Genomic DNA, 26,227 nt, shown 5'->3' on the forward strand with positions numbered 1-26,227 from the left:
CCTCGTTAACCTGTAATCAATGAAGTAGTTAAAAGGTCAGGGGTGGATTCCAGGTGTGTGGTTTTGCATTTGGAAGCTGTTGCTGTGAGCAGACAACATGCGGTCAAAGGAACTCTCAATTGAGGTGAAGCAGAACATCCTGAGGCTGAAAAAAAAGAAAAAATCCATCAGAGAGATAGCAGACATGCTTGGAGTAGCAAAATCAACAGTTGGGTACATTCTGAGAAAAAAGGAATTGACTGGTGAGCTTGGGAACTCAAAAAGGCCTGGGCGTCCACGGATGACAACAGTGGTGGATGATTGCCGCATACTTAATTTGGTGAAGAAGAACCCGTTCACAACATCAACTGAAGTCCAGCACACTCTCAGTGAAGTAGGTGTATCTGTCTCTAAGTCAACAGTAAAGAGAAGACTCCATGACAGTAAATACAAAGGGTTCACATCTAGATGCAAACCATTCATCAATACCAAAAATAGACAGGCCAGAGTTAAATTTGCAGAAAAACACCTCAAGAAGCCAGCTGTTAGGGGTCGAGTTCCCACTTCTGCACAGGGGGAATCTCGAGCCACCTCCGCTGCGGTCTCCCATTCTTGTCCAGCCGCAGTGGAGTCTTCTCAGCAAGGACGTCGGTCCCAGCGTCTTGCTCATTCTCACTCTGTTCTGAGAGTTAATGCTGCTTCTCCAGTCTCTGCTATTAAAGTCTGTGCTGGTCAGCAGCGAGCGGACTTCTCTGGGACTAAGTCCTTGTCTGCACGTACTGAGCATGCCCAGCGTAAGGTTTCCCGTTGGAGATCGAGGGTCATGTGCTCAGGCTCTGCAGCACATTCCATTGGTCCTCTTGGCAGGTCCTAGAAGGGCAAAAGTGCTGTGGCCACTTCCTGTGCTGCTGCTATATAAACTGCGCATGACCGCACGGCCATGCGCTAGTATTGTCAAACAATTGCTAATGTGTGTATGTTGTGAGTGCAAGTCGTCCTTGGATACCCCTACCCTATAGTATGACTGTTCGCGGAAGGTGTATGGCTGCTACCTAGCGCCCGACTTATCCTACAGCACTAGTCACACATTATAGCGTCCAGTTGCTGTGACCGCCAGTACGGCGCCGTGCACTTCCTCTGTGCTTTCCTTACCCAAGCCTGGGTGGTTAGTGGCGTTCGTCAGTGCGGCACTGCATGCTCTTCTGTTTCATTTCACACCCAGTTGCGGTGTTGCGCCAGCAAGGGTCTAATCAGACTTCAATCCCAGTTGGGGTTGAGTTCGCTGACTACTTGCTCGCGCTTTAGGTGCGGTACCGCGGTCCTGTGCCTTAACAGGATTGCTTCTTTCACGCTGGGTGAGGTTAACCCACGCGTGTATACTCTAGTGTACCGCCATATAGTCTGCTAATTGCTAGCAGCAGGTTTTCACCTGCACGGTGGACCCCGGACTGCGAACGCATCTATACCATCTGTCTTGGTGCGTTCCGCCAGTCCTAACAGAATACTAGCGCCAGGGTCTGGCTAGTAAAATGGCAGACGACCAGCGTTTACAGCGGTACATCCAGCAGCTGGAGGGAAGGTTGGTGTCTCTTGAGCGTTCAACCTCAGCTGTGGATGTTACTGCTGTAGCTGTTCAGGCTGCAAGTGTGGCTGCAGCTACCTTGTCCACTGCCGCTCCTGTACCGACGCTATCTCGCCTCCCGCTACCAGAGAAATTTTCTGGTGACAGTAAGTCCTGTAGGGGTTTCATGAGTCAGTGCTCAATACATCTCGAGCTTCTGGCCTCTCGTTTCCCTACAGAGCGGGCTAAGGTGGTCTTTATAATTTCCTTATTGTCGGACAGGGCGTTGCAGTGGGCTACGCCGCTGTGGGAGCGTGGCGATCATGTGGTGCAGAGTGCTCCGTTATTCCTGAGCACTCTGAAACAGGTCTTTCTAGGACCTCGTGTCACCCATGACACGGCGCTCCAACTGTTGGCACTGACTCAGGGCTCGTCCTTGGTCAGCCTTTTTGCCGTCCATTTCCGCACTCTGGCATCTGAGCTGGAGTGGTCGGATAAACCCTTATCCCTATATTTTGGAGGGGGCTGGCTGACCACGTTAAGGATGCTCTGGCCACTAGGGAGATTCCCGCCACACTGGAGGAGTTAATAGCAGTATCTACTCGCATTGACCTCCGTTTTCACGAGCGGAGGTTAGAGTGAGCCCAGTGTAGGCAGAGGTTTCGGCTGCCTCCCACCTTCGCCAAACCTTTGGAATCTCCAGTCCAGGCTCCTGAGTTCCAGGAATCTAAGGTGGTGTCACGAGCGGGATCTAAGTCCCAGACCGCTCGTGCACTCCAGGGTTGCCATGTTTGCCAACAGTCAGGACATCTTGCCACCAGATGTCATCAGCGGTCGAGGAAACGTCAGCGTCTAGTGGTAGTAGGTGGAGGTGCACTAGACACTGCGACGTTTGCCTCCAAATTGTCCTTTAAGGGGACAATTACCTTTGGCTCATCCTCCCACTCGGTAGACCTCTGCGTGGATTCTGGGGCGGAGGGCAATTTTATGTCTTCTGCCTTCGCCCAACGTCACGCAATACCCCTGGCTATGCTATCTCAACCAGTAACGGTACGAGTGGTGAATGGGTCGACACTTCCCGCACAGATAACACATGAGACCATCCCTGTTACTCTGTCCCTGTCGCCATCCCATCAGGAGATTATTTCTCTGCTCGTCATTCCTGAGGGTATTGATGAGGTCCTGTTGTGGATACATTGGCTACGGTACCACTCTCCTCACATCGAGTGGTCCTCAGGCAGAATTCTGGGATGGGGTGAATCATGTGGGGGTAGGTGTCACCGAGAGTGCGTCCAGGTTGCTACTACTGAGGTACCCGCAGATCTATCCTCTCTCCCCAAGCAATATTGGTCTTACGCAGACGTGTTCTCCAAGAAGGCGGCGGAGACCCTTCCGCCCCATCGCCCCTATGACTGTCCTATTGATCTCTTGCCTGGTGCGGAGCCTCCCCGGGGTCGAGTTTATCCATTATTTCTCCCGGAGACGGAGGCCATGTCTCAGTACATTCAAGAGAATCTGGCAAGAGGGTTTATCAGGAAGTCAGTGTCACCTGCTGGGGCAGGGTTCTTCTTCGTGCAGAAGAATGGGGAGCTACGTCCATGCATAGACTACAGGGGTCTTAACGCTATCACCGTTAAGAACAACTATCCTTTGCCCTTGATATCTGAGCTCTTCGATAGGCTTCGGGGAGCAAGGGTATTTACTAAATTAGATCTGCGGGGTGCTTACAACCTGATTCGCATCCGTGAGGGGGACGAATGGAAAACGGCGTTTAACACCAGAGATGGGCACTATGAGTATCTGGTGATGCCCTTCGGGCTCTGTAATGCCCCAGCCGTTTTTCAAGACTTTGTCAACGACATCTTCCGGGATATGCTTTCCACCTCAGTTGTAGTCTATCTGGATGATATTCTCATCTTTTCTCCAGATATTGACTCCCACCGGAGAGATGTTGGCAGAGTCTTCGACCTCCTACGGGCAAACTCTCTTTACGCTAAGTTGGAGAAGTGTATGTTTGAGCAGGAGTCTTTGCCGTTCCTGGGCTATATCATCTCCGCCCAGGGATTGGCTATGGATCCTGCCAAACTACAGGCTGTGATGGACTGGCAAGAGCCCCATTCTCCTAAAGCGGTGCAGCGCTTTATGGGGTTCATTAATTATTACCGCCAGTTCATTCCCCACTTCTCAACTCTGGTCGCTCCCTTGGTAGCCCTCACGAAGAAGGGAGCGAATCTTAAATTGTGGTCGGAAGAGGTCTCCAAGGCCTTCACTTCTATTAAGTCCCACTTTGCTAGCGCTCCCATCTTACATCGTCCTGATGTGGATAAGCCATTCCTAATGCAGGTGGATGCCTCGTCCGTGGGTGCTGGAGCAGTCCTCTACCAGAAGGATGCTCAAGGTCGGAAGCATCCATGCTTCTTCTTCTCTAAGACTTTCTCGCCAGCGGAGAGAAACTACTCCATCGGGGATAGGGAGCTGCTAGCAATGAAGTTGGCCTTTTCAGAGTGGAGACATCTTCTGGAAGGTGCGCGGTTTCCCTTCCAGGTTTACACTGACCACAAAAATTTGGTCTACTTACAGACAGCCCAGCGGCTAAATTCTCGCCAAGCCAGATGGTCCTTGTTCTTTTCCCGGTTCCACTTTTCTCTTCATTTTCTCGCCGGGGAGAAGAATATTCGTGCTGATGCTCTCTCTCGCTCCCTTATGTCAACTGAAGAGGAGGAAGAGGAGCCTCGGCTTATTGTTCCCTCTGAGAGCCTGAGAACCGTAGCACCGGTTTCGCTTGAGTCTGTGCCTCCGGGCAAGACTTTTGTGCCCATTAATTTGCGACCGGAGGTTCTCTCTTGGGCTCATTTGTCCAGAGTGGGTGGACACTTTGGGACAAAGAGGACATCTGAGCTACTGGCGAGGACGTACTGGTGGCCGCATATGGTCCGGGATGTCAGGGATTATATTCTGGCGTGTGTGCCAAAAATAAATCTCCGCGTCAAAGGCCAGCTGGGTTGCTCTATCCCTTGCCGGTGGCAGATAGGCCCTGGGAGATGGTCGGGATGGACTTTGTCGTGGGTTTGCCCAAGTCTCTCGGCTGTACCATCATTTGGGTCATCACCGATCATTTCTCGAAAATGGTGCATTTGGTGCCGCTACCACGGTTACCTTCTGCACGGGCCTTGGCTGCGTTGTTCATTAAGCACATCTTTCGCCTACATGGTATGCCTGACAAAATTGTCAGTGACCGGGGTCCCCAGTTTGCGTCTCGGTTCTGGAGAGAGCTGTGTCGTCTTCTCAGTATTGAGTTGAATCTCTCTTCCGCTTATCATCCCGAGACGAATGGGTTGGTAGAGAGGGCCAACCAGACCTTGGTCACATACCTGCGACATTTTGTTTCAGCCAGGCAGGATGACTGGGCATCCTTGCTATCATGGGCAGAGTTTGCGCTGAACAACGCCGTAGCCGACTCCACTGGACAAACCCCATTCCTCCTCAACTATGGTCAGCATCCACGGGTACCTGTGCCTATGTCCGTGTCTTCCACAGACTCCAGGGTGGCAGACTGGGCTGTGGAGGCACGAGATATTTGGGACCGCACTCAGGATGCCATTCGGGCCTCTAAGGAGAGAATGAGGTCCTCCGCCGGTGCTCATTGGCGCCCCGCCCCGTCCTTTGCTCCTGGCGACTTGGTGTGGCTCTCCGCCCGTAACATCAGGCTGCGAGTTGAGTCCACTAAATTTGCTCCTCACTACTTGGGTCCCTTCAAGGTCCTCGAACAGGTTAATCCTGTGGTCTACCGTCTGGCCCTTCCTCCACGCCTTGGTATCACCGACACCTTTCATGTGTCCCTCCTTAAGCCCGTATACATGTCTCGGTTTTCTGAGTCATCTGCCAGGACATCGGGTTCGTCTACGGACGATTTCGAGGTGAACGCTATCTTGGGGTGCAAGGTGGTACGTGGCAAAAAAATTTTTTTGGTGGACTGGAAGGGTTACGGCCCTGAGGATAGGTCCTGGGAGCCTGCTGAGCACATTCGGGCTCCGCAGCTCATTGCTGCCTTCGAACGTAGCGAGGCCCAAGGAGGGGGGGGCCCTAGGAGGGGGGGTAATGTTAGGGGTCGAGTTCCCGCTTCTGCACAGGGGGAATCTCGAGCCACCTCCGCTGCGGTCTCCCATTCTTGTCCAGCCGCAGTGGAGTCTGCTCAGCAAGGACGTCGGTCCCAGTGTCTTGCTCATTTTCACTCTGTTCTGAGAGTTACTGCTGCTTCTCCAGTCTCTGCTATTAAAGTCTGTGCTGGTCAGCAGCGAGCGGACTTCTCTGGGACTAAGTCCTTGTCTGCACGTACTGAGCATGCCCAGCGTAAGGTTTCCCGTTGGAGATCGAGGGTCATGTGCTCAGGCTCTGCAGCACATTCCATTGGTCCTCTTGGCAGGTCCTAGAAGGGCAAAAGTGCTGTTGCCACTTCCTGTGCTGCTGCTATATAAACTGCGCATGACCGCACGGCCATGCGCTAGTATTGTCAAACAATTGCTAATGTGTGTATGTTGTGAGTGCAAGTCGTCCTTGGATACCCCTACCCTATAGTATGACCGTTCGCGGAAGGTGTATGGCTGCTACCTAGCGCCCGACTTATCCTACAGCACTAGTCACACATTATAGCGTCCAGTTGCTGTGACCGCCAGTACGGCGCCGTGCACTTCCTCTGTGCTTTCCTTACCCAAGCCTGGGTGGTTAGTGGCGTTCGTCAGTGCAGCACTGCATGCTCTTCTGTTTCATTTCACAACCAGTTGCGGTGTTGCGCCAGCAAGGGTTTAATCGGACTTCAATCCCAGTTGGGGTTGAGTTCGCTGACTACTTGCTCGCGCTTTATGTGCGGTACCGCGGTCCTGTCCCTTAACAGGATTGCTTCTTTCACGCTGGGTGAGGTTAACCCACGCGTGTATACTCTAGTGTACCGCCATATAGTCTGCTAATTGCTAGCAGCAGGTTTTCACCTGCACGGTGGACCCCGGACTGCGAACGCATCTATACCATCTGTCTTGGTGCGTTCCGCCAGTCCTAACACCAGCTCAGTTCTGGAAAAGTATTCTATGGACAGATGAGACAAAGATCAACCTGTACCAGAATGATGGGAAGAAAAAAGTTTGGAGAAGAAAGGGAACGGCACATGATCCAAGGCACACCACATCCTCTGTAAAACATGGTGGAGGCAACGTGATGGCATGGGCATGCATGGCTTTCAATGGCACTGGGTCACTTGTGTTTATTGATGACATAAGAGCAGACAAGAGTAGCCGGATGAATTCTGAAGTGTACCGGGATATACTTTCAGCCCAGATTCAGCCAAATGCTGCAAAGTTGATTGGACGGCGCTTCATAGTACAGATGGACAATGACCCCAAGCATACAGCCAAAGCTACCCAGGAGTTCATGAGTGCCAAAAAGTGGCACATTCTGCAATGGCCAAGTCAATCTCCAGATCTAAACCCAATTGAGCATGCATTTCACTTGCTCAAATCCAGACTTAAGACGGAAAGACCCACAAACAAGCAAGACCTGAAGGCTGCGGCTGTAAAGGCCTGGCAAAGCATTAAGAAGGAGGAAACCCAGCGTTTGGTGATGTCCATGGGTTCCAGACTTAAGGCAGTGATTGCCTCCAAAGGATTTGCAACAAAATATTGAAAATAAAAATATTTTGTTTGGGTTATGTTTATTTGTCCAATTACTTTTGACCTCCTAAAATGTGGAGTGTTTGTAAAGAAATGTGTACAATTCCTACATTTTCTATCAGATATTTTTGTTCAACCCTTCAAATTAAACGGTACAATCTGCACTTGAATTCTGTTGTAGAGGTTTCATTTCAAATCCAATGTGGTGGCATGCAGAGCCCAACTCGCGAAAATTGTGTCACTGTCCAAATATTTCTGGCCCTAACTGTAGCTATAACTAAATAACTGTTAATACTGATGAACTTAGGAACTACATACTGTACCTATTCTCATTCTCCCCAAGAATTAACATGGGAACAAGACCAACTTGGAGTTGGATACCTCTTATACAGTCTCTACTATATGCCTACCATTCAAATAAAAAGCTTGGATGTACCGCTCCTGTCAGAGCTTATTTCTGTTTTGAGGAGTTTAATGACTTCCATGTTGCCAAATAGGACATTGAGATGTGGATTTTTTATAAAAGTCAGTAGAGGGTATGCTGTTCACCAGAAAATCCTTTGACCTGACCGATCCATGTGGACGAGGAACACAGCCACCCGTCAACTGAGTGTATGAATTAGTTCGAAAAGACAAAACAAAAAGAAGTAATGCTGGATCCTTGAGATAAAAATGTCCTTGTTTTTATTTGAAAATCATTTAAAAAATCAAATCAGGGTAGTCAGTAACTGGTTAACGCATTTTAGCAAGAGCCTTAGTGGATTTTTGATGGTTAGAATACCCATTTAATATGTATCATTCATGACATCATAGAAGCAACAAACATTTTAATCACTATATCTTGGAATAAAACTAAGTTCCCCAATTAGATGTGTTAAAAAATGTTCATATGCTAAGATAGTATTATAAATATGCCCCTGCTATGTACTGTGTAATGGCTGTGTCTGACCATGCAGAGCTGCTCCAGTTCATGGTCAAGACATACCACTTGACCACTTGTGATAATTGAGTATACAGACGACATAGCATGAGGTCTCAGCCACTTCTTTATGAAGTGAAACATTTCTCTTCCTAAGATAACACAGGAGTGAGTGTTTCTTCCACGTTTCCAGCCCACTGAGCTCATCATAAATCAAGTAAGTCACATAGGAGCTCCACTGTCTACTAAACCTATATGTCACTGATTCAAATGATGATGAGTTCACAGGAATTGTGATGTGGCAGAAAGACTTGCTCCAGTGATATAAAACAGGAAGAAAAATGTGTTAACTTAGAAAGGGGCAGTTGGGAGGCCCTCCTGTTTAGTCTGTATACTCACTTATCATAAGTGATATATTCTTCCTTCCCTGACAGTGGGATGTGCCTGAAGTGGAGAAGCTCTACATGGTTGGGCACAATCATTACATAGTTGATACAATTACTTTTATCATGACTTCATTAAGAACTTTGGTGCTGGATGAATCTTTTTTTTCCTTCATAACATTTATTTTCATAAACAAAAGGGTATTTATTTTTATTCTTTCTTAGCTCTACAACATGTTTCCAAATCTTATGGACTATTTGCCAGGTCCACATAAGAAAATATGGAGAAATTTTCAAGATATCTATGATATCTCAGCAGACTTAATAGAAAATCACGAGAAGACGCTTGATCCAAAAAATCCACGAGATTATATAGACTGCTTCCTCATCAAGATAAAACAGGTAAAATGACCAATTCCAAAATATTCACAATATGATCATCTGATTTATAAAATGTTTTATACATACCATAATTTGGAATATAAGAAGGGTTCTTGTTTAAAACCCCTATCTATCTGCCATACACTACTTGGGATTGACTACACAGAGTGTCTCTTTCTCTAGAGGATCCAACATGCTAATTTATTACATGAATAGCTGACTGATTTTAATACAATCTCTGTAATGCTTCATTTTCCCTCTGGAGGCACTGCAGGAAAAATGAGCCCTTTGAATCCTTTGAGATTACAGTTGACCATCGGTGGAATCGGAAGTGGGACATGGCGTGATCAAGTTATTAACAGTGGATCCATATAGTAAATAGGGATTTCCAAAGTGGACTTTGGAACCACTTTAAAAAGGACTTTTGCCAGACGTAAAAGGAATTTGTCATCAGAAAATGCTCTATTCTTTATATTAAGTTTTTGATTTGAATGTATTTTATACATAATAATTAAAACACTCAACAACTACTTTCTTGAGCTATGTTGTGAAATTCACTGTTTCAAGTGAATTCGAACATTTTGAGATTAAATTTATGGTTTGCAAAATGAAAACAAAACAATCCTGCATTATCTACTGTATATATAGGTGTTATTAGTCCTTGTACAGGAGGAGGAGGTGAGCTGTGATATCACCTATTGTGAATGGTGGATCCTGTGTTATCTACTGTATATAGAGGTGTTATCAGTAGTGTTGAGCATTCCGATACCGCAAGTATCGGGTATCGGCCGATATTTGCGGTATCGGAATTCCGATACCGAATTCCGATATTTCCCGCGTATCGGATACCGGAATCGGAAGTTCCCAGAATTCAAACTGAACGCAGCAGCCAATGAGGAATGAATGGAAGTGTGGGCACATCCTGTTTAGCATGGTGGGCATGTAACTACTGGCAAGGCTGTGATTGGCTGCTGAAATGATGTCACCATGTACTATAAAAAACGCTGCCGCCATTTTGCGCTCACTCTGCTGTGATTTCAGTTAGGGACAGGACGCTGTGTTCTAACTGAGGGCCAGTTGAGATAGCTAATTGCTTTATTTTGCTTTTCCAAGGCTAATTTAGCAAACGCTGTGTGTTCACCTTGCTCTTGCCTTGCAGCGCTGTTTTAACAGCGTTCTGCAAGGTCTCTGTGTATGTGTGTGTGTGCAGCTCACTCTGTAGTCTGTGTGCAGCCATATACCCGGTTGTATTCAGCTCAGGGGGGTTCACACTGCCTCATACAGTTCTATCCATTGTCCTTTTTTGCTCATAGTGCAGCCTGCTGCACATTTTTTCTAAAATTTCCTATTAGTGTTTTTCCACCCGTCTCCAGCCAAATTGTGGAAATACACTACATAGGATAACCTAGAGGGTTTTTTTTGGGCCTTGCAGCGCCGTTTACGGCTGTCTGCACGGTCTCCGAGTGAGCGCAGCACGCCCTGTAGTCTGTGTACAGCCACAGCCGGTTGTATTCAGCTCAGGGTGCGTCACGGCCTCATACCGTGAAAAAACTTTTCCTTTTTTTCAAATAGTGCAGCCTGCTGAAAATTTTTCCAAAAATGTCCTATTAGTGTCTTTCCACCCGTCTCCAGCTAAATAGTGGAAAAACACTACATAGAATAACCTAGAGTAGGGTTTTTGGGCATTGCAGCGCCGTTTACAGCTGTCTGCACAGTCTCCGTGTGAGCGCAGCTCGCCCTGTAGTCTGTGTGCAGCCACAACCGGTTGTATTCAGCTCAGGGTGCGTTACTGCCTCATACCGTTAAATAACTTGTCCTTTTTTTCAAATAGTGCAGCCTGTTGAAATTTTTTTTTTAAATTTCCTATTAGTGTCTTTCCACCCGTCTCCAGCTAAATAGTGGAAAAACACTACATAGGATAACCTAGAGAAGTGTTTTTGGGCCTTGCAGCGCCGTTTACGGCTGTCTGCATGGTCTCCGTGTGAGCACAGCTCGCCCTGTAGTCTGCATGCAGCCACAGCCGGTTGTATTCAGCTCAGGGTGCGTCACTGCCTCATACCATTAAATAACTTGTCCTTTTTTTCAAATAGTGCAGCCTGTTGAAAATTTTTCCAAAAATTTCCTACTAGTGTCTTTCCACCCGCCTCCAGCTAAATTGTGGAAAAACACTACATAGGATAACCTAGAGGAGTGTTTTTGGGCCTTGCAGCGCCGTTTATGGCTGTCTGCACGGTCCCTGTGTGAGTTAAAGTCGCTCTGTAGCCCGATCTGCAGAAAAAAAAAGTAAAGTTCACCAAACACCACTTAACACTTGTGTAAGCCACATTTTATCAATAATAAAGTCTAGTCCACATTTTACAACATTAGTGTTTCTTACACCTGTTAGGAGGAGCATTTCAGGAATAAGCACACTAAGGCCTTAGTACTTTTCTGCTTATCCTTATCTGTCAACCAAGATGAAGAGGGCAGGGAGTAAGGCACGTGGGCGTGGGCGCGGAGCAGGGAGAGGAGCAGGGAGAGGACGTGGTGATTCTGTGCCTGCTGCGGGCACCGGTGACTCATCATCACTCAATTTCAGCAGGGAACAGTCCTTCATGCGCAGCTTTGTCGGAGAGCGCCGTGCACCGCTGCTGCGTGAAGATCAAATTGAAGCCGTTGTCGGATGGATGGCAGCTAACGCATCGGCATCGACTTCAATTAGTGCCACATTCTCTCTGGCACAGACCACTGGAGAGCAGCCATCTGTCTCTTCACCACCTGCCAAATTGGCCAGGCAGTCAGAGAGCCCAGGACAGGAGCCGTCTCTACTCCTGTTCTCTGAATCTCTTGGCTTGGAAACAGGGGGCCAGCCAAGCAGCATTGGAGAAATGGAAGAAGAGGCAGTGTGCAGTGATGCCCAACAGCTTTGTCTCTCTGACTCTGAAGAGGCGGGTGGACCAGTGCCTGCGGTAACCACAGCGCAGTACGCATCTGATGATGAAACTCAGGTGCCGCTTTCTGGTGCGTACTGTGCTGCCGAGACTACCCAGGAGGAGCAGTTGGTGGCAGAGGGTAGTGGAGATGATGAGGTCCTTGACCCATCGTGGCGTGAGGAACAGTAAGTTGGTGGGAGCAGCTCTGAGGAAGAGATTCCCCTAACGGGTCAAAGAGGGAGAGGGAGCGGGAAGACTGCGGAGCCTGTAGCCTCCACTTTGGCACCCGTTAGGAGCCTGTCTCTTTCAAAAGCCAAAAAGGGCGCTCCCAAGACTTGCAGTGCCTGGTCCTTTTTTGACACAGTTGCAGATGACATTTGTTTTGTCAAATGCAAGCTGTGTCATCAGAAAGTCAAAAGAGGTAAAAGTGTCAGCAACCTCAATACCACAAATATGTGGAAACATGTGCGGACCAGGCACGCGGTGGAGTTACAAAAACACACTGAAGACCTAGGCCAACCAACAGCGGCAGCTACCACCTCTTCAGCTCGTGTTGCCTCTTCCTCCAGCTCACGCACAGCTGGTTCGGCTTCCTCCCAGGATCGCCATGGAAGAACCTCTGGCACTGTTGTCCAGAGACCTAGTGTAATTCCACCCACAGCACCCCATTCCCAGTCATCCTCACACTCCCAGTCTACTCTACAGCCATCGGTAGTACAGGCATGGGAGAAAAGGCGGGCATTCTCGGCCAACCACCCCCAAGCACAGGCTCTGAATGCAGGCATTGCCAAACTTCTGTCACTGGAAATGCTCTCATTCAGGCTGGTGGAGACTGACAGCTTCCGTGACTTGATGGCATTGGCAGTCCCACAGTACAAGGTGCCCAGCCGCTTTTACTTCAGCAGGCAAGCTGTCCCTGCCCTGCACAAGCATGTGGAGGGACACATAAAACACGCGCTACTGAACGCCGTCAGTAGCAAGGTCCACCTCACCACCGATGCGTGGACCAGTCAACATGGACAGGGGCGATACATTTCCCTCACTGCCCATTGGGTAAATGTTGTTGAGCCAGGTACAGATCGTGTGAGTGGCGCAGGACGTGTCCTGCCCACTCCAAGGATTGCAGGAATCCAGTCTGTACGCATTGACTCCTCCTCATACACAAGTTCCTCGGAATCATCGCTGCAGGAGTCGTCACAGTCCACCTCCACATGGACCTGTGAACGTTTACCTGTTACGACCGACATGAGCACAGCCGTGGCCAAACGTCAACAGGCCGTCTTGAAACTTGTTTCTTTGGGGAATCGAAGCCACACAGCGCAGGAGCTCTGGAACGCCATCAAGCAGGAGAGCGATGTGTGGTTTGTGCCAGCGAATCTCCAGCCAGGCATGGTAGTGTGTGACAATGGCCGAAATCTGGTGGCAGCTTTGGCCATTGGCAACCTCACTCACATCCCATGTCTGGCACATGTGCTCAATTTGGTTGTGCAGAGATTTCTGAGGGACTATCCGGATCTTGATGCACTGCTGCACAAGGTCCGCTTAGAGTGTGCTCACTTGCGGCGTTCCAGCTTGGCAAGATCCCGCATTGCTGCTCTGCAGCGCCGATTCCGCCTTCTGGAACACCGCTTCATATGTGACCTACCTACCAGGTGGAATTCCACGTTACATATGTTGGAGCGGTTGTGTGAGCAGCAGCAAGCAGTAATGGAGTACCAGCTGCATCAGGCGCAAAAAAGTCGCAGTCAGCGCCGATCAGACTTCACAACCACAGAGTGGGCCACTATGAAGGACGTCTGCCAGGTTTTGCGTCCTTTCGATTATTCCACACGGATGGCAAGTGCAGATGATGCACTAGTCAGCATGACTGTCCCCCTTATCTGCCTGCTTCAACAAACTTTGCAAGCGTTAAGGGATGATGTTGTGGAGGAGGTGGAGGATGAGGAGTCACCTTTTCCATCAGCTTCTGGAGAGTCAGCGTCACGTGGTTCCTCACAAAGGGGTACGCAGGGGCCACTTTGTGAGGAGGATGAGGAGGAGTCAATGGAGGAGGAAGAGCTCTGTCCAGAGGAGGGAGTTACACAATTGTCCAGTGGTCAGTGTGTACAGCGAGGGTGGGGTGATGATGAGCGGGCAGAGATCATGTCTCAAGCAGGGGACAGCGTTTCTGGGCCAGTTGGCAGTCTGCAGCACATGGTTGATTTCATGCTGCAGTGCCTGAGAAACGACCGCCGCATCGACCACATTCTCAAAATGCCTGATTATTGGGTGTTCACCCTCCTCGATCCTCGCTACCAGGACAACGTCCAAAACCTCATCCCAGCGTTGACCCGGTAGCGTAAAATGCGGGACTACCACGACACACTGGTGAATTCCATCATCTTCTCCAGTCCAACTGAGAGGCGTGCTGCTGGTGCTTTACAAAGCAGCTCAGTGCGTCGAGGCAGTGGAGGAGGCTCTGCACAAAGAGGGAGCAGAAGCAGTGCCTCTGCCCAAGGCAAGACCAGTATGGCACAACTGTGGCAAACTTTTGTGTGCCCGCCCCAAATGTCTACACCATCACCGGCGGCTCCAGTCAGCAGGAGGCAACGGTTCCGTCAGATGGTGACAGACTACATGTCTTGCCCTCTTACTGTATTCCCAGACGGCTCTTCCCCGTTCAAGTTTTGGGTCTCTAAGCTGGATACATAGCCAGAGCTAAGCCAGTATGCATTGGAGGTGCTGGCTTGCCCTGCGGCTAGTGTCTTATCGGAACGTGTCTTTAGTGCCGCAGGTGGTGTACTAACAGACCGTCGCATGCGACTATCCTCCGATAACGTTGACCGGCTTACATTTCTGAAAAAGAACCAGGCCTGGATCTCGCAGGAATTTGCCACTCCTCTGCCTGATTAAGTAATTGGGTGTCATCCAGGTCTCCTGATGTGTTCATCTTTCTACCACCTGAACTGCTATTCCTGGGCTCCAACACCGCCAGTTGCGGCTCAGAAGTGCAGGCTGCACAGTCAAAACATACGACCCAGTGTTATTGGGTTTCAGTAACGTCAGCTGATCCCCAGCTGTGTAGCCGGCAATGTGTCCTGTGACCGCCACGCTGGCACAACAACCTAAATGTAAGGGAACCTGTCCCCCCCCCTTGGCGTTTGTTACTGAAAGAGCCACCTTGTGCAGCAGTCATGCTGCACAAGGAAAAGGTAGCTCGTTTAGTTTAGCTCCTTGCACACGCAGAACTTAACACTTATAAAATGTGTTCACTGATACCGTTATACCGTCCCGGAGCTGGGACTTTCCTTCGTAATGTGACGCAGCACAGCCGTCATTCCTACCCCCTTGGTACCGTGCGCTGCCTCCTCAGCATTGTTTTAAGCTGTCACAGACCCTGCGCTGTTCTGTGATCCCTTGGCCATGCCCAATTTGTGCTGCTTGTCTTCTGACATAATTTGATGTCAGGCTGGCTGCGCCTGTGCGCCCGCGCTGCCCGAGATCCCACCTCGCAGTGTCTTCTGATTGAATCACACTGCGAACCTGGGATCCATGGGCATGCGCAGTGCATATATTCCCCTCGGGCTCTCGCTCATCTCCCTCCGCCTTCTTCAGATTGTGCGTCGTCAGCTGATCCCTAATAGCATGCCACGGCCGTGACGCCGCACAGTCTGAAGAAGAGGGAAGGAGGGGAGTGAGAGGCGAGGATATGCACTGTGCATGCCCATGGATCCAAGGCCCGCAGTGGGATTACATTAGACAACACTGCGAGGTGGGATCTGAGGCAGCGTGGACGCACAGACACTGACAGCCTGACACCAAATTATGTCAGAAGACAGGCAGCGCAAATTGGGCATGGCCAAGGGATAACAGAACAGCACAGGGTCCGTGACAGCTTAAAATAACGCTGAGGAGGCAGCGCACGGCACCAAGGGGGTAGGAATGACAGCTGTGCTGCGTCCCATTACGAAGGAAATTCGCACCTCCGGGATGGTTTTACGGTATAAGGGGACACATTTTTCGTGTTTACTTCTGTGTTTGCAAGGAGCATAATTAAAAGAGCAACCTTTTCCTTTTGCATCCTTAGTGCTGCACAAGATGGCTCTTTCAGCTACAAACATCTTGGGGGGGTTAAAGGTTCCCTTTCAACTTGCTCCAATCAGGCTTCGGCCTACACTCTGTTCCTCTGCTACTCGTGCTGTCCCTGGGCTCTAACACCGCCAGTTGGTGCCTGGAAGTGCTGTCCGCACAGTCAACAGTCGCTCCTCTGTTATTGGGGTTCAGTAACGTCAGCTGATCCCCAGCTGTGTGTGCGGCAATACCTCCAATCTGCTCCTCCTGCTGTCCCTGGGCTCTAACACAGCCAGTTGGTGCCTGGAAGTGCTGTCTGCACAGTCAACAGTCGCTCCTTGTTATTGGGGTTCAGTAACGTCAGCTGATCCCCAGCTGTGTGTGCGGCAATACCTCCAATCTGCTCCTCCTGCTGTCCCTGGGCTCTAACACCGCCAGTTGGTGCCTGGAAGTGCTGTCTGCACAGTCAACAGTCGCTCCTCTGTTATTGGGGTTCAGTAACGTCAGCTGATCCCCAGCTGTGTGTGCGGCAATACCTCCAATCTGCTCCTTCTGCTGTCCCTGGGCTCTAACACCGCCAGTTGGTTCCTGGAAGTGCTGTCTGCACAGTCAACAGTCGCTCCTCTGTTATTGGGGTTCAGTAACGTCAGCTGATCCCCAGCTGTGTGTGTGGCAATACCTCCAATCTGCTCCTCCTGCTGTCCCTGGGCTCTAACACCGCCAGTTGGTGCCTGGAAGTGCTGTCTGCACAGTCAACAGTCGCTCCTCTGTTATTGGGGTTCAGTAACGTCAGCTGATCCCCAGCTGTGTGTGCGGCAATACCTCCAATCTGCTCCTCCTGCTGTCCCTGGGCTCTAACACCGCCAGTTGGTGCCTGTAAGTGCTGTCTGCACAGTCAACAGTCGCTCCTCCGTTATTGGGGTTCAGTAACGTCAGCTGATCCCCAGCTGTGTGTGCGGCAATACCTCCAATCTGCTCCTCCTGCTGTCCCTGGGCTCTAACACCGCCAGTTGGTAACTGGAAGTGCTGTCTGCACAGTCAACAGTCGCTCCTCTGTTATTGGGGTTCAGTAACGTCAGCTGATCCCCAGCTGTGTATCCGGCAACGTGTCATGCGACTGCCACGCTGGCACAACTAAAATGAAAGGGGACCTGTCCTCCCCCCCCAGGCGTTTGTTACTGAAAGAGCCACCTTGTGCAGCACTAATACTGCACAAGGAAAAGGTCGCTCTTTAAATTATGCTCCTTGGAAACGCTGAAATACACACTCATGTAATGTGTCGCCTCACACCGTCAAACTGTCCCGGAGGTGGGACTTTCCTTTGTAATGTGACGCAGCACAGCCGTCATTCCTATCCCCTTGGCTCCGTGCGCTGCCTCCTTAGCGTTGTTTGATTCTGTCACGGACCCTGCGCTATTATGTTATCCTTTGGCCATGCACAGTTTGCGCTGCCCGTCCTCTGACATCATTTGTTGTCATCCTGGCTGCGCCTGTGCATCCACGCTGCCCGAAATCCCACCTTGCAGTGTCGTCTAATGTGATCCCACAGTGGGCCTGGTATCCATGGCCATGTGCAGTGCATATACTAGCCTCTCACTCCCCTTCTTCACGCTTCTTCAGACTAGGCGGCGTCAGCTGATCCCTGATAGCATGCCACGGCCGTGACGCCGCACAGTCTGAAGAAGCAGGAAGGAGGGGAGTGAGAGGCGATGATATGCACTGCGCATGCCCATGGATCCCAGGCCCGCAGTGGGATTACATTAGATGACACTGCGAGGTTGGATCTCGGGCAGCTTGGATGCACAGGCACTGCCAGCCTGACACCTAAATGATGTCAGAAGACGGGCACCGCTAACTGTGCATGGCCAAGGGATAACATTACAGCGCGGGCTCCATGACAGAATCAAACAATGTTGAGGAGGTGGCGCACGGCACCAAGGGGGTTGGAATTACGGCTGTGCTGTGTCACATTACAAAGGAAAGTCCCACCTCCGGGACGGTTTAACGGTGTGAGGGGACACATTATATGAGTGTGTACTTCAGTGTTTGCAAGGAGCATAATTTTAAGAGCCACCATTTTCCATGTGCAGTATTACTGCTGTACAAGATGGCTCTTTCAGCAACAAATGCCTGGGGGGGTTAAAGGTTCCCTTTCAACTTGCTCCACTGCAGGCTTCGGCTTACACTCTGCTCCTACTGCAGACCCTGGGCTCTAACACCGCCAGTTGTTGCCCGGAAGTGCTAGCTGCACAGAGAAAAACACCCGCCAATGTGTCAGTGGGGTTCAGCAACGCCAGCTGTTCCTCTGCTGTCTAGCCAGCAACGTGTCCAGCACAAGCCACGCTGGCACAATAACAGCCATTTTCCTGCCTCCAGTGCAGGCTTCGGCCTACACTTTGCTCCTCTTTTATTCCCTGGGTTTCAACACTGTCAGTTGTCACCTGGAAGTGTTGTCTACACTGAAAAAACACTCGCTGATGTGTCAGTGGGGTTCCGCAACGCCAGCTGTTCCCGTGCTGTGTAGCCGGCAACGTGTCCTGCAAACGTCACGCAGGCACAACAGACCTAAAGCTGCCACCAGTGCAGGCTTTGGCCTACACTCTGCTCCTCTCCTCCTCCTGCTGACCCTGGGCTCTAACACCGCCAGTTGTTGCCCAGAAGTGCTAGCTACACAGAGAAAAACACCCGCCAATGTGTCAGTGGGGTTCAGCGACGCCAGCTGTTCCCCTGCTGTGTAACCGGCAACGTGTCCTGCAAACGCCATGCAGGCACTTGAACTGAAATTAAAGGGAACCTGCCCCCCCAGGTATTTCTATGTATAACAGTCACCTTGTACAGCAGTAATGCTGCATTTATACAAGGTGGCTGACTTTTTCTCCTTGCCCACGTCGAACTCAACACGTACAAAATGTGTCTCATTAGAGACCATTACACTGTCCCTGAGGTGTGATTCTCCTTTTGAAATGACACGCAGCACCCCCTTGGTAGCGCTGCCCATCTTCTGACATCACTGGTTGGCTGCTTGTGCCTGTGCGTCCGCCCTGCCCGACACAACGCCCCTCGTTGTCTGATCTATTTTGACTGAGAGGGTGTGATTGATGGGCATGTGCAGTGCATATGTTCGCCTGTCTTCACTCATCTCCTTCCACCTTCTTCAGACTGTGCGGCCTCATGGCCGCGGCATGCGATAAGGGATCAGCTGAGGCTGCCCAGTCTGAAGCAGGTGTAAGGACATGAGTGAGCGGCAAACATATTTACTGCTCAAGGCCATGAATCCCAGCCCTGCAGTTTGACTTTATGAAAAGACACTGCGGGTCTGGGATTCCTGGCCATCGATAACCGCACCGGCCAACATGAAATGAGGTGAGAAGACAGGCAGCGCTCACAGCGCATGGCCAAGGGATAACAAGAGCGCAGACTCCTGTACAGCAAATAACAGCGCTCAGGAGGCTGCGACCAGCACCAAGGCGTTATTTTGGACACCTGTGCTGCGTCTCCTTAAAAAGGCAAGTCAGTCACGCCTCCAATACAGTTTGACTGTATAATGGGCAAAATTGTGTACGTGTTTCATTCAGCGTGTGCAAGTAGAAAAATTCATAGAGCAACCTCTGACTTGTGCAGCATTAATGCTGCACAAGGTGTGGCTCTTGTACTTTGCAACACCTGAGGGGGGGTTAAAGGTTACCTTTGAAATTGGTTCCACTAGGCTTATGCCTACACTCTGCTCCTCCTGCAGACCCTGGGCTCTAACAACGCCAGTTGGGGCCCGGAAGTGCTGGCTGCACAGAGAAAAACACCCGCCATTGTGTCAGTGGGGTTCAGCAACGCCATCTGTTCCCCTGCTGTGTAGCCGGCAACATGTCCAGCACAAGCCACGCTGGCACAACAGAACAATAGTTGCCACCAGTGCAGGCTTCGGCCTACACTCTGCTCCTCTCCTCCTCCTGCTGACCCTGGGCTCTAACACCGCCAGTTTTTGCCCGGACGTGCTAGCTGCACAGAGAAAAACACCAGCCAATGTGTCAGTGGGGTTCAGCATCGCCAGCTGTTCCCCTGCTGTGTAGCCGGCAACGTGTCCAGCACTAGCCACGCTGGCACAACAGAACAAAAGCTGCCACCAGTGCAGGCTTCGGCCTACACTCTGCTCCTCTCCTCCTCCTGCTGACCCTGGGCTCTAACACCGCCAGTTTTAGCCCGGAAGTGCTAGCTGCACAGAGAAAAACACCCGCCAATGTGTCAGTGGGGTTCAGCACCGCCAGCTGTTCCCCTGCTGTGTAGCCGGCAACGTGACCTGCAAACGCCATGCAGGCACCTGAACTGAAATTAAAGGGAACCTGCCCCCCCAGGTGTTTCTATGTATAACAGCCACCTTGTACAGCAGTAATGCTGCATTTGTACAAGGTGGCTGCCTTTTTTTCCTTGCCCACGTGGAATTTTAACACTTACAAAATGTGTCTCATTACAGACCATTACATTGTCCCTGAGGTGTGACTTTCCTTTTTAATGACACGCAGCACCCCCCTTGGTAGCGCTGCCCGTCTTCTGACATCATTGGTTGGCTGGCTGTGCCTGTGCGTCCGCCCTGCCCGACACAACGCCCCTCATTGTCTCATATATTTTGACTGCGAGGGTGTGATTGATGGGCATGTGCAGTGCATATGTTCGCCTGTCTTCACTCATCTCCTTCCGCCTTCTTCAGACTGTGCGGCCTCATGGCCGCGGCATGCGATAAGGGATCAGCTGAGGCCGCCCATTCTGAAGCAGGTGTAAGGACATGTGTGAGCGGTGAACATATTTACTGCACAAGGCCATGAATCCCAGCCCTGCAGTGTGAATTTTTGAAAAAACTCTGTGGGTCTGGGATTCATGGCCATCGATAACTGCAGCGGCCAACATGAAATGAGGTGAGAAGACAGGCAGCGCTCACAGCGCATGGCCAAGGGACAACAAGAGTGCAGACTCCTGTACAGCAAATAACAACGCTCAGGAGGCAGCGCCCAGCACCAAGGCGTTATTTTTGGCCACCTGTGCTGCGTCTTCTTAAAAACACATGTCACGCCTCCAATACAGTTTTACTGTACAATGGGCAAAATTGTGTACGTCTTTCATTCTGCGTGTGCAATAAGCAAAATTTAAAGAGCAACCTTTCACTTGTGGAGCATTACTGCTGCACAAGGTGTGGCTCTTCTAAATTGTAACACCTGAGGGTGGGTTAAAGGTTACCTTTGAAATTGGTTCAATTAGGCTTCGGCCTACACTCTGCTCCTCCTGCAGACCCTGGGCTCTAACACCGCCAGTTTTTGCCCGGAAGTGCTAGCTGAAAAACACCAGTCAATGTGTCAGTGGGGTTCAGCAACGCCAGCTGTTCCCCCGCTGTGTAGCCAGCAACGTGTCCTGCAAACGCAACGCAGACACAAAGCTGCCTCCAGTGCAGGCTTCGGCCTACACTCTGCTCCCCCTGCTTACCCTTTGCTCCAACACTGCTAGTTGGGGCTCTAGGAAGACAATCTTGAATAGGCAACGCATCCGTGTTCCAGCACCGTCAGCTGGTCCTCAGTTGCATTGGCTCTTACACACTTGGGCAACGCATCCGTGTTCCAGCACCGCCAGCTGGTTCTCGGCAGTGTTTTTGTCACGGGTACTCCCTCGTGCCCAGCCTGGTTCCAGCACCGTCAGCTGGTTCCGGGTAGTGTCAAGCTCACTGAGACGCCTATGCATTGCCCCGTCATGTTGCGGTCGGGTTAGCCAACTCCATGGTGCCTCCAGTTTAGGAGCTTCCTATGTGGGCTGCGGGAATTGGCAATCAAGGCTGGTTCTGTAGTGCCAGTAGGCCAAGCTCCCCCTGTAGGACTGTTGGTGTTCGGTAACTGTGGCTGCCTCACGGCCTAGCTGTTCTCTCCTCTCCTGTGGACCTTCTGGTCCACATCCTGGTTCCAGCACGGTCAGCTGGTTCCGGGCAGAGCCTTTGGCTTAGGTGCCTCCTTCTGGGTATCCGAGTTCCGCCAACGCCAGGCGGTCCTTGGTAGTGCTTTTAAGCGCGGGTACCTACAGCTTAGCAACCGTGTTCGAGCACCGTCAGCTGGTCCTCTGTGCCATTGGCTCTTATACACTTGGGCAACGCATCCATGTTCCAGCACCGCCAGCTGGTTCTCGGCAGTGTTTTTGTCACGGGTACTCCCTCGTGCCCAGCCTGGTTTCAGCACCGTCAGCTGGTTCCGGGTAGTGTCAAGCTCACTGAGACGCCTATGCGTTGCCCCGTTATGTTGCGGTCGGGTTAGCCAACTCCATGGTGCCTCCAGTTTAGGAGCTTCCTATGTGGGCTGCGGGAATTGGCAATCAAGGCTGGATCTGTAGTGCCAGTAGGCCAAGCTCCCCCTGTGGGACTGTTGGTGTTCGGTAACTGCGGCTGCCTCGCGGCCTAGCTGTTTCTCCTCTCCTGTGGACCTTCTGGTCCACATCCTGCTTCCAGCACCGTCAGCTGGTTCCGGGCAGAGCCGTTGGCTTAAGTGCCTCCTTCTGGGTATCCGAGTTCCGCCAACACCAGGCGGTCCTTGGTAGTGCTGTTAAGCGTGTGTACCTACAGCTTAGTAACCGTGTTCCAGCACCGTCAGCTGGTCCTCAGTTGCATTGGCTCTTACACACTTGGGCAACGCATCCGTGTTCCAGCACCGCCAGCTGGTTCTCGGCAGTGTTTTTGTCACGGGTACTCCCTCGTGCCCAGCCTGGTTCCAGCACCGTCAGCTGGTTCCGGGTAGTGTCAAGCTCACTGAGACGCCTATGCATTGCCCCGTCATGTTGCGGTCGGGTTAGCCAACTCCATGGTGCCTCCAGTTTAGGAGCTTCCTATGTGGGCTGCGGGAATTGGCAATCAAGGCTGGTTTTGTAGTGCCAGTAGGCCAAGCTCCCCCTGTAGGACTGTTGGTGTTCGGTAACTGCGGCTGCCTCACGGCCTAGCTGTTCTCTCCTCTCCTGTGGACCTTCTGGTCCACATCCTGGTTCCAGCACCGTCAGCTGGTTCCGGGCAGAGCCTTTGGCTTAGGTGCCTCCTTCTGGGTATCCGAGTTCCGCCAACGCCAGGCGGTCCTTGGTAGTGCTTTTAAGCGCGGGTACCTACAGCTTAGCAACCGTGTTCGAGCACCGTCAGCTGGTCCTCTGTGCCATTGGCTCTTATACACTTGGGCAACGCATCCATGTTCCAGCACCGCCAGCTGGTTCTCGGCAGTGTTTTTGTCACGGGTACTCCCTCGTGCCCAGCCTGGTTCCAGCACCGTCAGCTGTTTCCGGGTAGTGTCAAGCTCACTGAGACGCCTATGCATTGCCCCGTCATGTTGCGGTCGGGTTAGCCAACTCCATGGTGCCTCCAGTTTAGGAGCTTCCTATGTGGGCTGCGGGAATTGGCAATCAAGGCTGGTTCTGTAGTGCCAGTAGGCCAAGCTCCCCCTGTGGGACTGTTGGTGTTCGGTAACTGCGGCTGCCTCGCGGCCTAGCTGTTTCTCCTCTCCTGTGGACCTTCTGGTCCACATCCTGCTTCCAGCACCGTCAGCTGGTTCCGGGCAGAGCCTTTGGCTTAGGTGCCTCCTTCTGGGTATCCGAGTTCCACCAACACCAGGCGGTCCTTCGTAGTGCTTTTAAGCGCGGGTACCTACAGCTTAGTAACCGTGTTCCAGCACCGTCAGCTGGTCCTCGGTGCCATTGGCTCTTACACACTTGGGCAACGCATCCGTGTTCCAGCACCGCCAGCTGGTTCTCGGCAGTGTTTTTGTCACGGGTACTCCCTCGTGCCCAGCCTGGTTCCAGCACCATCAGCTGGTTCCGGGTAGTGTCAAGCTCACTGAGACGCCTATGCGTTGCCCCGTCGTGTTGCGGTCGGGTTAGCCAACTCCATGGTGCCTCCAGTTTAGGAGCTTCCTATGTGGGCTGCGGGAATTGGCAATCAAGGCTGGTTCTGTAGTGCAAGTAGGCCAAGCTCCCCCTGTAGGACTGTTGGTGTTCAGTAACTGCGGCTGCCTCGCGGCCTAGCTGTTCTCTCCTCTCCTGTGGACCTTCTGGTCCACATCCTGGTTCCAGCACCGTCAGCTGGTTCCGGGCAGAGCCTTTGGCTAAGGTGCCTCCTTCTGGGTATCCGAGTTCCGCCAACGCCAGGCGGTCCTTGGTAGTGCTTTTAAGAGCGGGTACCTACAGCTTAGTAACCGTGTTCCAGCACCGTCAGCTGGTCCTCGGTGCCATGGGCTCTTGCACACTTGGGCAACGCATCCGTGTTCCAGCACCGCCAGCTGGTTCTCGGCAGTGTTTTTGTCACGGGTACTCCCTCGTGCCCAGCCTGGTTCCAGCACTGTCAGTTGGTTCCGGGTAGTGTCAAGCTCACTGAGACGCCTATGCGTTGCCCCGTCGTGTTGCGGTCGGGTTAGCCAACTCCATGGTGCCTCCAGTTTAGGAGCTTCCTATGTGGGCTGCGGGAATTGGCAATCAAGGCTGGTTCTGTAGTGCCAGTAGGCCAAGCTCCCCCTGTAGGACTGTTGGTGTTCGGTAACTGCGGCTGCCTCGCGGCCTAGCTGTTCTCTCCTCTCCTGTGGACCTTCAGGTCCACATCCTGGTTCCAGCACCGTCAGTTGGTTCTCGGCAGTGTTTTTTGCTCTTGTACCTTCTGCTCCCCATCCTGGTTCCAGTACCGTCAGCTGGAACCGCCTTTGGCTTAGGTGCCTCCTTCTGGGTATCCGAGTTCCACCAACGTCAGGTGGTCCTTGGTAGTGCTTTCAGGCACGGGCATCTCCTGCTTAGTAACCGGGTTCCAGTAACGTCAGCTGATCCTCGGTAGTTCCATTGGCTCTTGGACCTTCGGCTACCCAACCGGGTTCCAGTACCGTCAGCTGGTTCTCGGCAGTGTCTTTTGCTCTTGTACCTTCTGCTCCCCATCCTGGTTCCAGTAACGTCAGCTGGTTCCGGGCAGAGCCTTTGGCTTAGGTGCCTCCTTCTGGGTATCCGAGTTCCGCCAACGTCAGGCGGTCCTTGGTAGTGCTTTTTAGGGTTCCAGTAACGTCAGCTGGTCCTCGGTAGTTCCATTGGCTCTTGAACCTTCGGGTAGCCATCCGAGTTCCAGTTCCCTCAGCTGGTTCTCGGCATTTTCTCAGCCTTCTTGTACCTTCTGCTACATTTCCAAGTTGAAGACCCTAAAGACGACGACCCGGAAGACCACCCTTAAGATGACGACGACACCAGAGACGACAACCACTGAGATGACGACGACCCTGGAGACGACGACCCTGAAGACCACCCCGATGACGACGACGATGGCGGAGACGACGACGGTGGAGACGACGACGGCGGAGACGACGACCCTGGAGACGACGACCCTGGAGACGACGACATGGAAGACCGAGAAGCAGAAGAACAAGAGGCTGCAGAACAAAGAGCAGAAGAACATTAAGCATAACACTTAATATCAGAGCAAAAGATATTATCAAAATTATATGCAGAAGAAGACTAAGCAGTGTATGGGGGTGAGTCCGTTCCTCCTCGTGGTGCCCCTGGATAAAGCCTGACGCTGCAGGCCAAACTGAACGCGGACAAATGTAACTTTTGCGACAGGCAGAACGGAAGGTGTAATCTTCAAACTTTTATAGATAACAACTACGGGAATGCCTGTCACAAATGAGAATATGATGAAGAAGTAGAATAGGAAGAATAATAATAGTTGAATAAAATGAATATGAAGAATGTAATAAAAAAAAAATAGGCAGAAGATGAAGAAGAAGATGAATAAGGTGAAGAAGAAGTTGATGTCAAAGATGCTGATGATGATGAAGATGAAAGTGTGGGAAAAGTAAAAAAAATGAAGGGGAAGGGCGTGGAATAGTGAAACATCAATATCTGACAAAATAAAAAAAAAAATTTACATAGTCAATATCTTTGTCACTCCGAACGTCTTTAAAAAAAAAAAAAAATTCATGCTATTCTATTTGATTAGGCTTAACCTCTATGCCTTTAATGTCTCCGCCACCTCCCCAAATACATCCTGCATTATTCTTAGTTGTTTTCCTTCATGTAGAATGAACCTACAAGGAAAGAAAGGGTTTATTTTAATTCCAATATTTTGGTCCCATTGACTTGTATTGGGATCGGGTATCGGTATCGGCGATATCCGATATTTTTTGAATATCGGCCGATCCAATCCGATACCGATACTTTCCGATATCGGAAGGTATCGCTCAACACTAGTTATCAGTCATTGTACAGGAGGAGGAGGTGAGCTGTGACATCACCTATTGTGAATGGTGGATCCTGTATTATCTACTGTATATAGAGGTGTTATCAGTCATTGTACAGGAGGAGGATGTGAGCTGTGACATCACCTATTGTGTATGGTGCATCCTGTGTTATCTACT

The 26,227-nt window shown here is 51.1% G+C and overlaps 1 protein-coding gene across 3 annotated transcripts in view; it reads left to right on the plus strand.

The window, feature by feature from the left end:
• LOC138661800 (cytochrome P450 2F3-like) overlaps nt 1–26,227 on the plus strand; it is a 130,277-nt gene that overhangs the window by 91,923 nt on the left and 12,127 nt on the right. For all 3 annotated transcript variants that reach the window (XM_069746726.1, XM_069746725.1, XM_069746727.1), the window contains exon 6: nt 8,728–8,904. In XM_069746726.1, coding sequence (XP_069602827.1) covers nt 8,728–8,904 — 177 coding nt within the window. The remainder of the gene's footprint in view (nt 1–8,727; nt 8,905–26,227) is intronic.

Source organism: Ranitomeya imitator, chromosome 2, assembly GCF_032444005.1.
Source record: "Ranitomeya imitator isolate aRanImi1 chromosome 2, aRanImi1.pri, whole genome shotgun sequence".
NCBI classification, from domain to species: Eukaryota; Metazoa; Chordata; class Amphibia; order Anura; family Dendrobatidae; genus Ranitomeya; species Ranitomeya imitator.